The following is a 13,547-nucleotide window of genomic DNA, read 5'->3' as shown; positions in this document are numbered from 1 at the left end:
TTGTCACATTTTGGATGGCATACTAAACGATGACATTTTTGTCCCACTTTAGATGACATACTAAACTATGAAGTTTTTTTTCACATTTTGGACAACAGACTAAACTCTGACATTTTTTCCATATTTTGGACGACATAATAAACCATGATGTTTTTTCCACATTTTGGATGACATACTAAACTATGACATTTTTACCACAGTTTGAACGAAATTTTTGTCACATTTTGGACGACATACTAAACTATGACATTTTTGTCCCATTTTGGACGACATACTAAAGTGTGACGTTTTTGTGACATTTTGGACGACATACTAAACTATGACATTTTTGTCACATTTTGGACGACATACTAAACTATGAGGTTTTTGTCATATTTTGGACGACATACTAAACTATGACATTTTTGTTCCATTTTGGACGACATACTAAACAATGACGTTTTTGTCACATTTTGGACGACATACTAAACTATGACATTTTTGTTCCATTTTGGACGACATACTAAACTATGACGTTTTTGTCACATTTTGGACGACATACTAAACTATGACATTTTTGTCCCATTTTGGACGACATACTAAAGTGTGACATTTTTGTCACATTTTGGACGACATACTAAACTATGACATTTTTGTCAAATTTTGGACGACATACTAAACTATGACATTTTTGTCACATTTTGGACGGCATACTAAACTATGCTGTTTTTGTGACATTTTGGATGACATACTAAACTATGATATTTTTGTTCCATTTTGGACGACATACTAAACTATGACATTTTTGTCCCATTTTGGACGACATACTAAACTATGACGTTTTTGTCACATTTTGGACGACATACTAAACTATGACATTTTTGTCACATTTTGGACGACATACTAAACTATGACGTTTTTGTCCCATTTTGGACGACATACTAAACTATGACGTTTTTGTCACATTTTGGACAGCTTACTAAACTATGATGTTTTTGTGACATTTTGGACGACATACTAAACTATGACATTTTTGTTCCATTTTGGATGACATATGACATTTTTGTCCCATTTTGGACGACATACTAAACTATGACGTTTTTGTCACATTTTGGACGACATACTAAACTCTGACATTTTTGTCACATTTTGGACGACATACTAAACTATGACATTTTTGTCCCATTTTGGACGACATACTAAACTATGACATTTTTGTCCCATTTTGGACGACATACTAAACTATGACGTTTTTGTCCCATTTTGGACGACATACTAAACTATGACATTTTTGTCACATTTTGGACGACATACTAAACTATGACGTTTTGTCACATTTTGGACGACATACTAAACTATGACGTTTTTGTCACATTTTGGACGACATACTAAACTATGACGTTTTTGTCACATTTTGGACAGCTTACTAAACTATGATGTTTTTTTTCCATATTTTGGATGACATACAAAACTATGACGTTTTTGTCCCACTTTTGACGACATACTAAACTATGAAGTTTTTTCACGTTTTGGACGCCGTAATAAACTCTGAAATTTTTCCGACATTTTGGACGGCATACTAAAGTCTGACATTTTTGTCACATTTTGTATGACATATTAAACTATGGCATTTTTGTCACATTTTGGATGGCATACTAAACGATGACATTTTTGTCCCACTTTAGATGACATACTAAACTATGAAGTTTTTTTTCACATTTTGGACAACAGACTAAACTCTGACATTTTTTTCATATTTTGGACGACATAATAAACCATGATGTTTTTTCCACATTTTGGATGACATACTAAACTATGATATTTTTACCACAGTTTGAACGAAATTTTTGTCACATTTTGGACGATATACTAAACTATGACATTTTTGTCCCATTTTGGACGACATACTAAAGTGTGACGTTTTTGTCACATTTTGGACGACATACTAAACTATGACATTTTTGTCACATTTTGGACGACATACTAAACTATGACATTTTTGTCCCATTTTGGACGACATACTAAAGTGTGACGTTTTTGTGACATTTTGGACGACATACTAAACTATGACATTTTTGTCACATTTTGGACGACATACTAAACTATGAGGTTTTTGTTCCATTTTGGACGACATACTAAACTATGACATTTTTGTCACATTTTGGACGGCATACTAAACTATGCTGTTTTTGTGACATTTTGGACGACATACTAAACTATGACGTTTTTGTCACATTTTGGACGACATACTAAACTATGACATTTTTGTCCCATTTTGGACGACATACTAAACTATGACGTTTTTGTCCCATTTTGGACGACATACTAAACTATGACGTTTTTGTCACATTTTGGACGACATACTAAACTATGACATTTTTGTCACATTTTGGAAGACATACTTAACCATGATGTTTTTTTCCACATTTTGAATTACATACTAAATAATGACATTTTTCCACATTTTAGACGACATACTAAACTATGACGTTTTTGTCACATTTTGGACGACATACTAAACTCTGACATTTTTGTCACATTTTGGACGACATAGTAAACTATGACATTTTTGTCCCATTTTGGACGACATACTAAACTATGACATTTTTGTCCCATTTTGGACGACATACTAAACTATGACGTTTTTGTCACATTTTGGACGACATACTAAACTATGACGTTTTTGTCCCATTTTGGACGACATACTAAACTATGACGTTTTTGTCACATTTTGGACGACATACTAAACTATGACGTTTTTGTCACATTTTGGACGACATACTAAACTATGACGTTTTTGTCACATTTTGGACAGCTTACTAAACTATGATGTTTTTTTTCCATATTTTGGATGACATACAAAACTATGACGTTTTTGTCCCACTTTTGACGACATACTAAACTATGAAGTTTTTTCACATTTTGGACGCCGTAATAAACTGAAATTTTTCCGACATTTTGGACGGCATACTAAAGTCTGACATTTTTGTCACATTTTGTATGACATATTAAACTATGGCATTTTTGTCACATTTTGGATGGCATACTAAACGATGACATTTTTGTCCCATTTTGGACGACATACTAAACTATGACGTTTTTGTCACATTTTGGACGACATACTAAACTATGACATTTTTGTCCCATTTTGGACGACATACTAAACTATGACGTTTTTGTCACATTTTGGACGACATACTAAACTATGACGTTTTTGTCACATTTTGGACGACATACTAAACTATGACGTTTTTGTCACATTTTGGACGACATACTAAACTATGACATTTTTGTTCCATTTTGGACGACATACTAAACTATGACGTTTTTGTCACATTTTGGACGACATACTAAACTATGACATTTTTGTCCCATTTTGGACGACATACTAAAGTGTGACATTTTTGTCACAGTTTGAACGAAATTTTTGTCACATTTTGGACGACATACTAAACTATGACATTTTTTTCCCATTTTAGACGACATACTAAAGTGTGACGTTTTTGTGACATTTTGGACGACATACTAAACTATGACATTTTTGTCACATTTTGTATGACATATTAAACTATGGCATTTTTGTCACATTTTGGATGGCATACTAAACGATGACATTTTTGTCCCATTTTGGACGACATACTAAACTATGACGTTTTTGTCACATTTTGGACGACATACTAAACTATGACATTTTTGTCCCATTTTGGACGACATACTAAACTATGACGTTTTTGTCACATTTTGGACGACATACTAAACTATGACGTTTTTGTCACATTTTGGACGACATACTAAACTATGACGTTTTTGTCACATTTTGGACGACATACTAAACTATGAAGTTTTTTTTTCACATTTTGGACAACAGACTAAACTCTGACATTTTTTCCATATTTTGGACGACATAATAAACCATGATGTTTTTCCACATTTTGGATGACATACTAAACTATGCTGTTTTTGTTCCATTTTGGACGACATACTAAACTATGACGTTTTTGTCACATTTTGGACGACATACTAAACTATGACATTTTTGTTCCATTTTGGACGACATACTAAACTATGACGTTTTTGTCACATTTTGGACGACATACTAAACTATGACATTTTTGTCCCATTTTGGACGACATACTAAAGTGTGACATTTTTGTCACATTTTGGACGACATACTAAACTATGACATTTTTGTCAAATTTTGGACGACATACTAAACTATGACATTTTTGTCACATTTTGGACGGCATACTAAACTATGCTGTTTTTGTGACATTTTGGATGACATACTAAACTATGACATTTTTGTTCCATTTTGGACGACATACTAAACTATGACGTTTTTGTCACATTTTGGACGACATACTAAACTATGACATTTTTGTCACATTTTGGAAGACATACTTAACCATGATGTTTTTTTCCACATTTTGAATTACATACTAAATAATGACATTTTTCCACATTTTAGACGACATACTAAACTATGACGTTTTTGCCATATGTTGGATGACATACTTAACCATGATGTTTTTTCCACATTTTGAATTACATACTAAATAATATACATATTTTGCACGACATACTAAACTATGACGTTTTTTTCCATATTTTGGATGACATACTAAACTATGACATTTTTGTCACATTTTGGATGACATACTAAAATTATGCTTTAATATTTAAGATGCAATTTAACACTGTGAAAGTGGAGCTTATTTACGTACTTAACAAATTATTTGAAATATAAAGTTCAACTAAAGTGCTCATTTTTGCACGAGTACTTTCCAGTAACTTGACTAAATCAGACCCATCTTTTCTGAAAACTGCACTATACAATACATAATGTTCACTAAGTAAATGGAAATCCACAAAGCTGTTAAAGTCAAGAATTTTATTGTAAATTTTTTTTTTTTTTTTTTTTTTACAGTTCTTCAACTGAAAGAAAAACAATGACAACTTAAGCCAAATAGTCTTCAATAAATACATAATGAGGATATTTTTGGCATGATAACTTAACTGATGTACGAAGGAAGTAAGAACCACATCGTAATACTGCTTCCTCAGGCTGGAGTAACTGTCTGTATTATATTTACACAGCACCATCTAGTGGTAACCATTGAAATGCTTTTCACAAGCTCCCCCAACGTGACGGTGTTTCAGCAGAGTTCCAACAACTCCACAGGCTTCGTTAAAACGGCGACAACCGCCTCGTCCCTCGTCCCTGCATTGCAGGAACCTTCGCACCGACTCCATGAACAACTTGATTGACCAAGTGACGTAAAGGCTTCTGAAATTTTTCTTTCATGGCAGAAGAGAAGAGCACGAGTGACTTCAAAAGTACTATCTATATAAAACAGAATGAAAAGGTAGAAAGAAAAGAGGATAAAGTGATGGCGGAGTTGGCTGTGAGCAGAGCCACGGGGACAGAAAGTGCACAGGTGATGTGATGTCGCGGTGAATGTGGAGGACAGGACGAGTGTCGAGCGTCACAGACTCTGGCAGCACTGCAGTTTGTTGCCCTTCTGGCTGTCGGTGGTCGGAGGGACGCTTATATCTACAACGTTGTTGCCGGGAGACTCGTCATGGGCGGATCTGTCGGCTATCTGCTTCTGTGACACGATGCGGTAGATTTCTGCAAAAAGAAAATCCAGATATGTGAGGCTCCTGACATGTTTACACTCCTATATGTTAACCAAACTGAACAGCTTAAATATATCATATGGTTTATCAGGATGACAGATGATACTGAAGTCAAATTAATCTCTGTGGAGCGTTAACTTGTTAATTTAATATGAGACAACAGGGCAGCAGGAGTGTAAAGACTACTAACACATGAACACTCTTATTTCATCCCATGAGACAAGATAAGATCCATTTTTAGTCACTTTTTGAGACCATTTCTATTTTTTTTTGTCATTTTGGACAAATTTTTAATAAATCCAGTCAGGCTTAAGGTAATTCTTGGACCTCTTTAGCCTAGCCGCGCTACACAACTCACAGCAACGAATTTAATTCTCTGCCAGGGTGGGTCTAGTTACCCTCGGTAAGCCTCGAGGTTGGATGCTCCTAAAACTGGCCGACGAATCACCATGAAGTGTAGAGTCAGAAGGCGGGCGCAACTAAGTGACGACAGAGGCGCTACGATTCCGACAGAAACAACCGGAAACAAGTAGCCTAGCCGCGCTAGACAACACACGGCAACGAATTTAATTCTCTGTCAAGGTCGACAACAAAAACGACAACAGTCGTTGAGCTCCATTAGCACCGACTCTGAATAATCTTTCTGTGAACATGTCTGTAATATACTTGAGCTTCACCCATTGACTGTATAAATAAGGCTTCACTGAACTACCGCATCCTCTGATTTCCGGCGCTCTAGGAACTACGTCAGTCTATTTGTTGCGCTGATTGGTTGTATACCCAATTGCTGCAGAGTGATTTGAAAGACAACCTTTTAGCCCGCCTCCCTCCCTGTTGAGAGTTCCTAGACCCTTGTGTCTTCAGAGCTGGGTCTAGCGCGGCTAGGCTAGGACCCCTTCTGAGTTACTTTTGATTTGATTTTGAATTTATTTGTTTGATAGGGACGATGCAGTTTAACATAGTTCCATCACTAAGCATGAATCTGATGTGCTGCACAGAGAGTTTATAGCAAATGCTAATTTCCAACTCTAGTCCCTTGATGGGCCTTTAAATATAAAAGTCAGAATATTTAACATCATAAAATAACAGAAAAGTTTACAAAAGAACAATAAAATGCATGTTCACATAAAAACAAATAATTACACAAACCAGTTCAAAATAAGTTAATAAAAAAAAACATGGTAAACTAAGAATGATTACGGCTCTGATTTGCTTTTAGCCAGCACTTGACCTTCGTAGAGAAGGGTTTTAAATCTGTGATTAATTTGATATCGGTTGGTAATGAATTCCAGAGTTTAGAGCCTCTGAAAGAGAAAGCTGACTGTCCAAATATTGACTTACATTTTTGTATGCTACCGTTTCCATTCACCTTGCTTCTTGTTACTCTGCTGCTGTTCTGTCTTTGAATAAATTTGGATAAGGGTTCAGGGGCAAGATTATTAATACATTTGAAAACTAATTTAAGGAATGAAAACTGCATGAAGCTTTCAAAGCTCGTTTGAATCTTTTTTGTCAAAATCTGAATCCTTTTAGACTTTTTAGTAAATCTGGTCAGATTTACAGTTATTTGGACCATTTCTGAGTCATTACAGACTGTTTCAAGTTCTATTGGACCAAGTTTGAGTTACTTTTTGAGTCTTTTTAGACTTTCTTGTCACTTTGGATCATTTTCGAGTAAATTTGGACAAGTTAAAGTTCTTCTGAACCATTTCTGAGTCGCTTTCAGTTATTTCAGACTGCTCAAAGTTACTTTGGACCAACTGCGAGTTGTTTTTTTTTTTTAAGAAAACAAAAAACTGTACATCTCACCAAAACATCACACAGGTCATTAAACTACAGGGGTAGAATTGCATGATCTGTTCAACTGTCGATGTAGGCGATTTAACCAGATATGGCCAGCATCATGAGGAGATGATTTAGGAAAAAAAAAAAATGACAGGCCATTATTTAAGTAAGGTGATGCTATTTAAGAAAAAGTTAAGAAAGAGTTAAAGCAAAATTAGTGTTCTATAGTGTTTTTCCCGGCCTACTTTACATTGTTTCATCATATGGCATGTTTTTACGACATGTTGAAAAAATTGCATTTTTTTTCGCCATATATGGCGGGTTTTTTTTAGACAAAATTCATGATGATTTTTTTTCAAAGAAAACTGCTCTGTAGTGTTTTTCACAGCCTACTTTACATTATTTCATCATGACGTGTTTTTATGACATGTTGAAAAAATGGCATTCTCAACCTTTTTTCAGTGACGTACGCCCTGTGTCCTATTTTTTCATTCAAGTACCCCCCCAACCAAGGCAAAGCATTTTTGGCTGACAAAAAGAGACAGACATAAAATACAGCACTACGTCATCGGTTTCTGATAAATTAAATTTTATATCAATGCAAAAAAAAAGCTAATTTGTAGTGCTCTTTCTTCAACTACTTGGAGAAAAAGAACTAAAAACTTGTTGAAAAATAAATACTTGATTCAACTGTTTTTAAAGATTTCTACACAGAAATAATCATAAACGTAAAGTGTCCTCTTACACACGTGGAGAAAATTATTGCTACCCCCTCGGTTAATGAAAGAAAAACCCACAATGGTCACAGAAATAAATTGAATCTGACAAAAGTGGAAAAAACAAAAAATCTATGAAAACTAACCAGTGAAAATCAGACATTGCTTTTGAACCATGGTTCAACAGAATTTTAAAAAATAAACTCTTTCGTCTAAACTCTTCCATAAACTGGGTTGAAGGTAATAAAATGGAATGGCCTACTTGATATGAAATTCAGTTGATGAACTTTCATTCATATTTTGTTGAAGAATTATTAAATAAATATATCTTATAAAAGATTTTTCAATTGTTGCTAGTTTTTAATGTTTTTTTTTTTTAAATCTCACGTACCCCCTGGCATACCTTCAAGTACCCCCACTGGAGAACCGCTGTACTAAACTATGACGTTTTTTCCACATTTTGGACGACACACTGAACTATGACGTTTTTGTCGCCTTTACATGATATTTCTACACTTTTAGGGAAGTAAAGAATGCTAGCACACTTTATGAAAGAAAAAAGTTGATGGCATAGAAGTAAAATTACTTTAAGTAATAAAAAAATCCACGTTTCCAACAGTAAATGTTAACCGATACATAAATTTAAGCCCATTTATACATCAGTGAATGTACAAACGTGTATATAATTGCACATACAAAAGCTGGAATATTTAATGATCCAATTTATTCATTTTCTTTTTATCATAAACTATGGATGTTTAAAACAGTATCTGCGAAATTTTGAATTTATGTATCCAATACTTAAAAAATGTATTTTCTTTAAAACAAAACAAAACAAAAAAAACTGCCTGTCAGCCCACTCAGGAATATCTCAACTCACCCACAATCAAAGAAAGACTATTTAACCTACTTGTCCACTATTGCAGATTCTGAATCAGTAGCATGATTAAATTACAGTATAAAGGCATTTAATTTTAACTGTTGTTGAGATATTGTCCTTCAAATGCTGCCTCAGATTTAAATTCACAAAAAAAAAACATAATCAAATCACCATGTCTCCTCCTGTCACTAAGCTAAGCTCTTGAAAAAAATAATGTCCATAAAAATTAGGCTGACTTTTTGGGTATAAAATGTCATCACATCATCATTTGTGTATAAATTATTGACTTATTGTAAAAAAAACATGTTTTGTGAGACCAAAATGATCCCCAGTTATTATCAGATTATTCTGGACTCCAAGAAGCCACTTGTTTCAAATTTAAAGAAATTCTCTTTAAGTGATTCAAGAAACATCACATTAATGAGAACTCTGAGATGTGTTTGTTCCAGTGATCAGAGAAAATTTGATCTGTTACTTCCACTCTTGAATATTTTGTTTAATCACCTCCAATACTTAAAAAGCAGACTGTCTACAGACACATTGAAATTAGTTCAAAAAACAGATTTGCTTTACAAAAAGCACATGACATAATGTATTCTGAATGATAAATGTAACAAGGGTTTTAAGTGCAGGACGCTTCCTACCTGCTAAAATGTTCTTGAATGCTTCTTCTACATTAGTGGAGTCCAACGCTGATGTCTCAATAAACGAGAGAGTGTTCTTTTCTGAAATAGGAAGAGAAGTAAGATACATTCTAAAGGTGTACAATCATACAGAGACTGTTAAGCTACATTAATTACACCTCCTTCACTTGATTTACCTGCGAATGCCTTAGCCTCGTCAGTGGGCACGGCTCTGAGGTGACGGAGGTCGCTCTTGTTTCCGACCAGCATGATGACGATGTTGTTGTCGGCGTGGTCCCTCAGCTCCTTCAGCCAGCGCTCCACGTTCTCATACGTCAGGTGCTTTGCGATGTCGTAAACTAGGAGAGCGCCGACTGCACCCCGATAATACCTGATGGCAATGAAGCAGCCAAGAGAGACGCATGAGCTGCTGCAACGCTCTCTATCATCTACGCTGAGTTTATAAAACATGTGCAATTAAAAAACAATTACAGTATTTTGTACATGTTACCTAGGTTTTGTTGTATATTGTATATACCATGCGGTCAGAATCTCTTGAAACTTTGTAGGAATGATCTGTGGCATCTGGAACTGATAATTGCCTTTTTTTTTTCTCATTTGATAAAATTCCAACATTTTCATAATTTCTCACCCAATGGAAATCTTCAATAAATCTCTCGCTAGTTGGAAATGGAACAATATGCCACTTTCAGATGTTCATATCTCTTCAAGTTTATGTTCTAGAGTCTTAAATTTCCAGGAGTAGTTCGGGAGTGTCTGATGAATGCAGAGAATGCAGCAAATAGTCGTGTGCTTAAGACCTCTCAGATTCAGTAAAAAATATTGCCTTAACATGATCAAAGATACTGTCAGAATACTATCTGAATGGCATCACCAAGCTTTCATATGCGAGTACAAATGTTGACACTAATTTCCATAAGGCCAGGTGGACGTCTTAAATCATGGGTAGGTTCATGAAATTTGGGATAGTGAGAGATGGAAGCATCATCTACTTGAGTGCAAACTTTCAATATGCTTCCATGTTGCCTTCATGCTAAAATGTTTAATCTATTTAACCAAATAAACATTTCAGATTCTGAAATTATAAAGCAACTGACCTCCCCTAATCGAGCTGACATGGATTGACCCACACACACAAACACAAAATAAAGGAAGTTGACAAATGTCTGTAAAACCTTCAGCATCTTTAAGGGCTCAAACAGCTGCTACTTTTAGCGTAGAGGCATATATATCTAAGTGTGTAAACGTTACAGTTGTCACAACACTAATAAATTCTGCACACAACAACACAAACTCACGCTGAGGTGATGGCTCTGTAACGCTCCTGTCCAGCTGTGTCCCAGATTTGAGCTTTTATCGTCTTGCCGTCCACCTGGATGCTGCGGGTGGCAAACTCCACCCCGATGGTGCTCTTACTCTCCAGGTTGAACTCATTTCTTGTGAAACGGGACAGCAGGTTACTCTTCCCCACTCCGGAGTCTCCGATTAGCACAACTAGAACCAAAACATTTCAACGTTATATGAAGGAAGACTGCAGCTCTCGTGTTTAAAAACATTCCAGCAGTTAGTCTGTGACCAGTACAGAAAATCTTTAACGTGACACTATGCATTATCAGCAACAACCGAACAGATGATTTTCAAGTGCAGAATAATAAACACTGATAGAGCAATCAGGTGCACCGAAGTCACAGTCATTTCCAGCCAAAGTGAAAGTGCTGACATTCTATCTGTTGAGAGGAATCCTTATCAGAGTTTGCCCTGTAGGGACTCAGGCAGGAAGAAGCTGCCAATACGCTGCTCTCTGGGAAATCTGACTCAACAGTTTCTCAAGGCCTCTGTGTTCCCGTTACGAGTCATCACTATCCTCCATTCAGGGTCCAACAGCCTCACTGGGCTGCAACCTTGCATTCTCTCTCCTGCTGTACTTTTACTATTTTACTAAATATAAATGTGTTTCTCTCCCTTTCCCAGTAAACTCCACATTTATTAAAAATATTTGCATCAAAACAGACTCTTGAGCTGCAACAACTACTCAATCAGGTGTCAACTACTAAATGAACCACCAATGATTTTGACAATTGATTCATCAGTTCAAGCAATTTTTAAAGAAATAAAGCAAATGATCTTATTTCAGCTTTGTAATTATGAGTATATGTTGGCTTCTTTACTCCAAAACAAAGGAAGCCGTCTTGAAACATGGACTGACATTTTCGCCATTTTTTATCAAGAAAACAATTGACAGCTGAAGACAGTGAAGAAACTACAGATTCTGATATTATTAATGTTCACAAATGTCAGTGACAAAAAATAAAAAAAATCAGCAGGTTCCTTGGTCCTTCACATTAACTGGTCCACCTGATTAGAACAAAATGAGCAGGAACATGGTAAAAAAAAACAAAAAAAACAGAATGGCATCTTCTGAGAGTTGACACATCTGACAGTAAACCTTAGTCATGTGATTTATGTTGTGTTGGAGACTTTCAGCATAACAGAATAATCCAAGGTGTAAAAGGATCATGTGATCTGTGACTCAATGATCCAGTCAGGTCAAATATATGATTGTTTCCTGTTAAATAAATGCCCTTGGCCATGAATGAGACAAGGTGAAAAACTGGAAAGTACCTGTGATCAATGGGAACGAATACTTGACAACAACAAAAAAACAAAGCCACACCAAAGTTTCCTCTTCACATGGACTGAGCTTCCTCTTCCTCAGGCGACAGGTTTAGTTTCCCACAAAGGAAACTCCTGTTTTCTAACAAATTGGTCTGATTTCAGAGGGCATATTAAGGAAATAGGCCTCTGTTGGCACTCTTTATTGAATACCTGTTTTATGTGTGTTTTTAAGTGGGTACAAACTACTTTCAGTGACAAATTTTAATTTAATTGCAAAAGTAATCGCCCCATCGGTGTGGCTAGCTGCTAGCTTGCAGGTCTAACTAAGCAACACGCCCTACTTTCTGTAAAACCCATGTAGCAAAACAAACCGTTAGCACCAAACCTCGACACTAATACAAGTGGTAACCCGGCTAAACTAGCACGGAATGAGACACTAATTAAACTGGGATAAGTCTGAAAATTCGCACTAGCTTAAAAAAAAAAAGAGAGACAGTTTAGCTAGCTACCGTTAGCTGCCACCACCAGCTGACAGGCTATTAAACCTGCCGCTAACGCAGCTAGCATGCTAACTTAGCCGGTTTGTTAGCTTAAAAAAACATCACAGAGCGTCACTTACGAGCAGCAGTTGTGTCGCTTACCTTTAAATAAAAAGTCGTACTCGTCGTCTCTGTTGCCCATTGTTTGATACGGTCACCTCCGAGAGCCTGCGGTGATGAGAGGAGAAATTTCCCTGCCCTGATCAGGCTGCTGCGCCAAGATGACAACAGACAATGCGCACATTGCGCAGGACGAGCAGAGCCGCGGATGGACGGAGTTGCGTGAAGCGGCGCGGAGCGGTCATGTGACTCACTGGTATGCAGAGTCGCAGGAATAATGCAATAAATGCATAATCATCACGTCTGTTCGGCGTATGCATGTCAATAAATCAGAGCTAAAGGTCCTCTCAGAGTCAGTTTTATAAAAGAGTATTATACAACTCAGAGCTAATCACGTTTCTTCAAATAGTCCTGGTAAAAAAACAACAAAAAAACCTGCCTAAGTGCTGAAAAATTATGTGCAGACAGTATAAAAATATAACATCAAATATGCATGTGATCTAATAAATATTTCTCTAAAACGTAATTCAAATAATGCAACTGTGCTGCTTTTTATGCAAATGAGCAACACATCGATTTTAAACTGTTAAATACAAATAAAATAAAGTGCATTTTCACATTAAGGCACACTTTGTAACATGTATATTATTTCACATACAATGGCTAGAAATTTTGAGCTGTAAAAAGC

The 13,547-nt window shown here is 35.9% G+C and overlaps 1 protein-coding gene across 1 annotated transcript; it reads right to left on the bottom strand.

The window, feature by feature from the left end:
• Positions 1-4,855: 4,855 nt before the first annotated feature.
• On the bottom strand, positions 4,856-13,066 carry LOC110964955 (ras-related protein Rab-11B-like). Its single transcript, XM_051947598.1, has 5 exons — positions 12,902-13,066; positions 10,943-11,138; positions 9,821-10,014; positions 9,645-9,725; positions 4,856-5,611 (listed from the first exon to the last, which is right to left on the bottom strand). The coding sequence occupies exons 1-5, from the start codon at positions 12,939-12,941 to the stop codon at positions 5,466-5,468; spliced, it is 657 nt and encodes a 218-aa protein (XP_051803558.1). The 5' UTR covers positions 12,942-13,066; the 3' UTR covers positions 4,856-5,465.
• Between the last annotated feature and the right edge of the window lie 481 nt (positions 13,067-13,547).

The sequence above is a fragment of the Acanthochromis polyacanthus genome, chromosome 4 (genome assembly GCF_021347895.1).
Source record: "Acanthochromis polyacanthus isolate Apoly-LR-REF ecotype Palm Island chromosome 4, KAUST_Apoly_ChrSc, whole genome shotgun sequence".
Taxonomy (NCBI): domain Eukaryota; kingdom Metazoa; phylum Chordata; class Actinopteri; family Pomacentridae; genus Acanthochromis; species Acanthochromis polyacanthus.
This window is presented reverse-complemented; position numbering and strand designations above follow the sequence as displayed.

Excerpts from the sequence above, each read along its gene's own strand:
- LOC110964955 (XM_051947598.1), bottom strand. The coding sequence starts at position 12,941 with ATGGGCAACAGAGACGACGAGTACGACTTTTTATTTAAAG. Across the intron at positions 10,015-10,942 it reads TACAGAGCCATCACCTCAGC|GTATTATCGGGGTGCAGTCG; the intron begins GTGAGTTTGTGT and ends CATTGCCATCAG. Across the intron at positions 9,726-9,820 it reads CGAGGCTAAGGCATTCGCAG|AAAAGAACACTCTCTCGTTT; the intron begins GTAAATCAAGTG and ends TTCCTATTTCAG.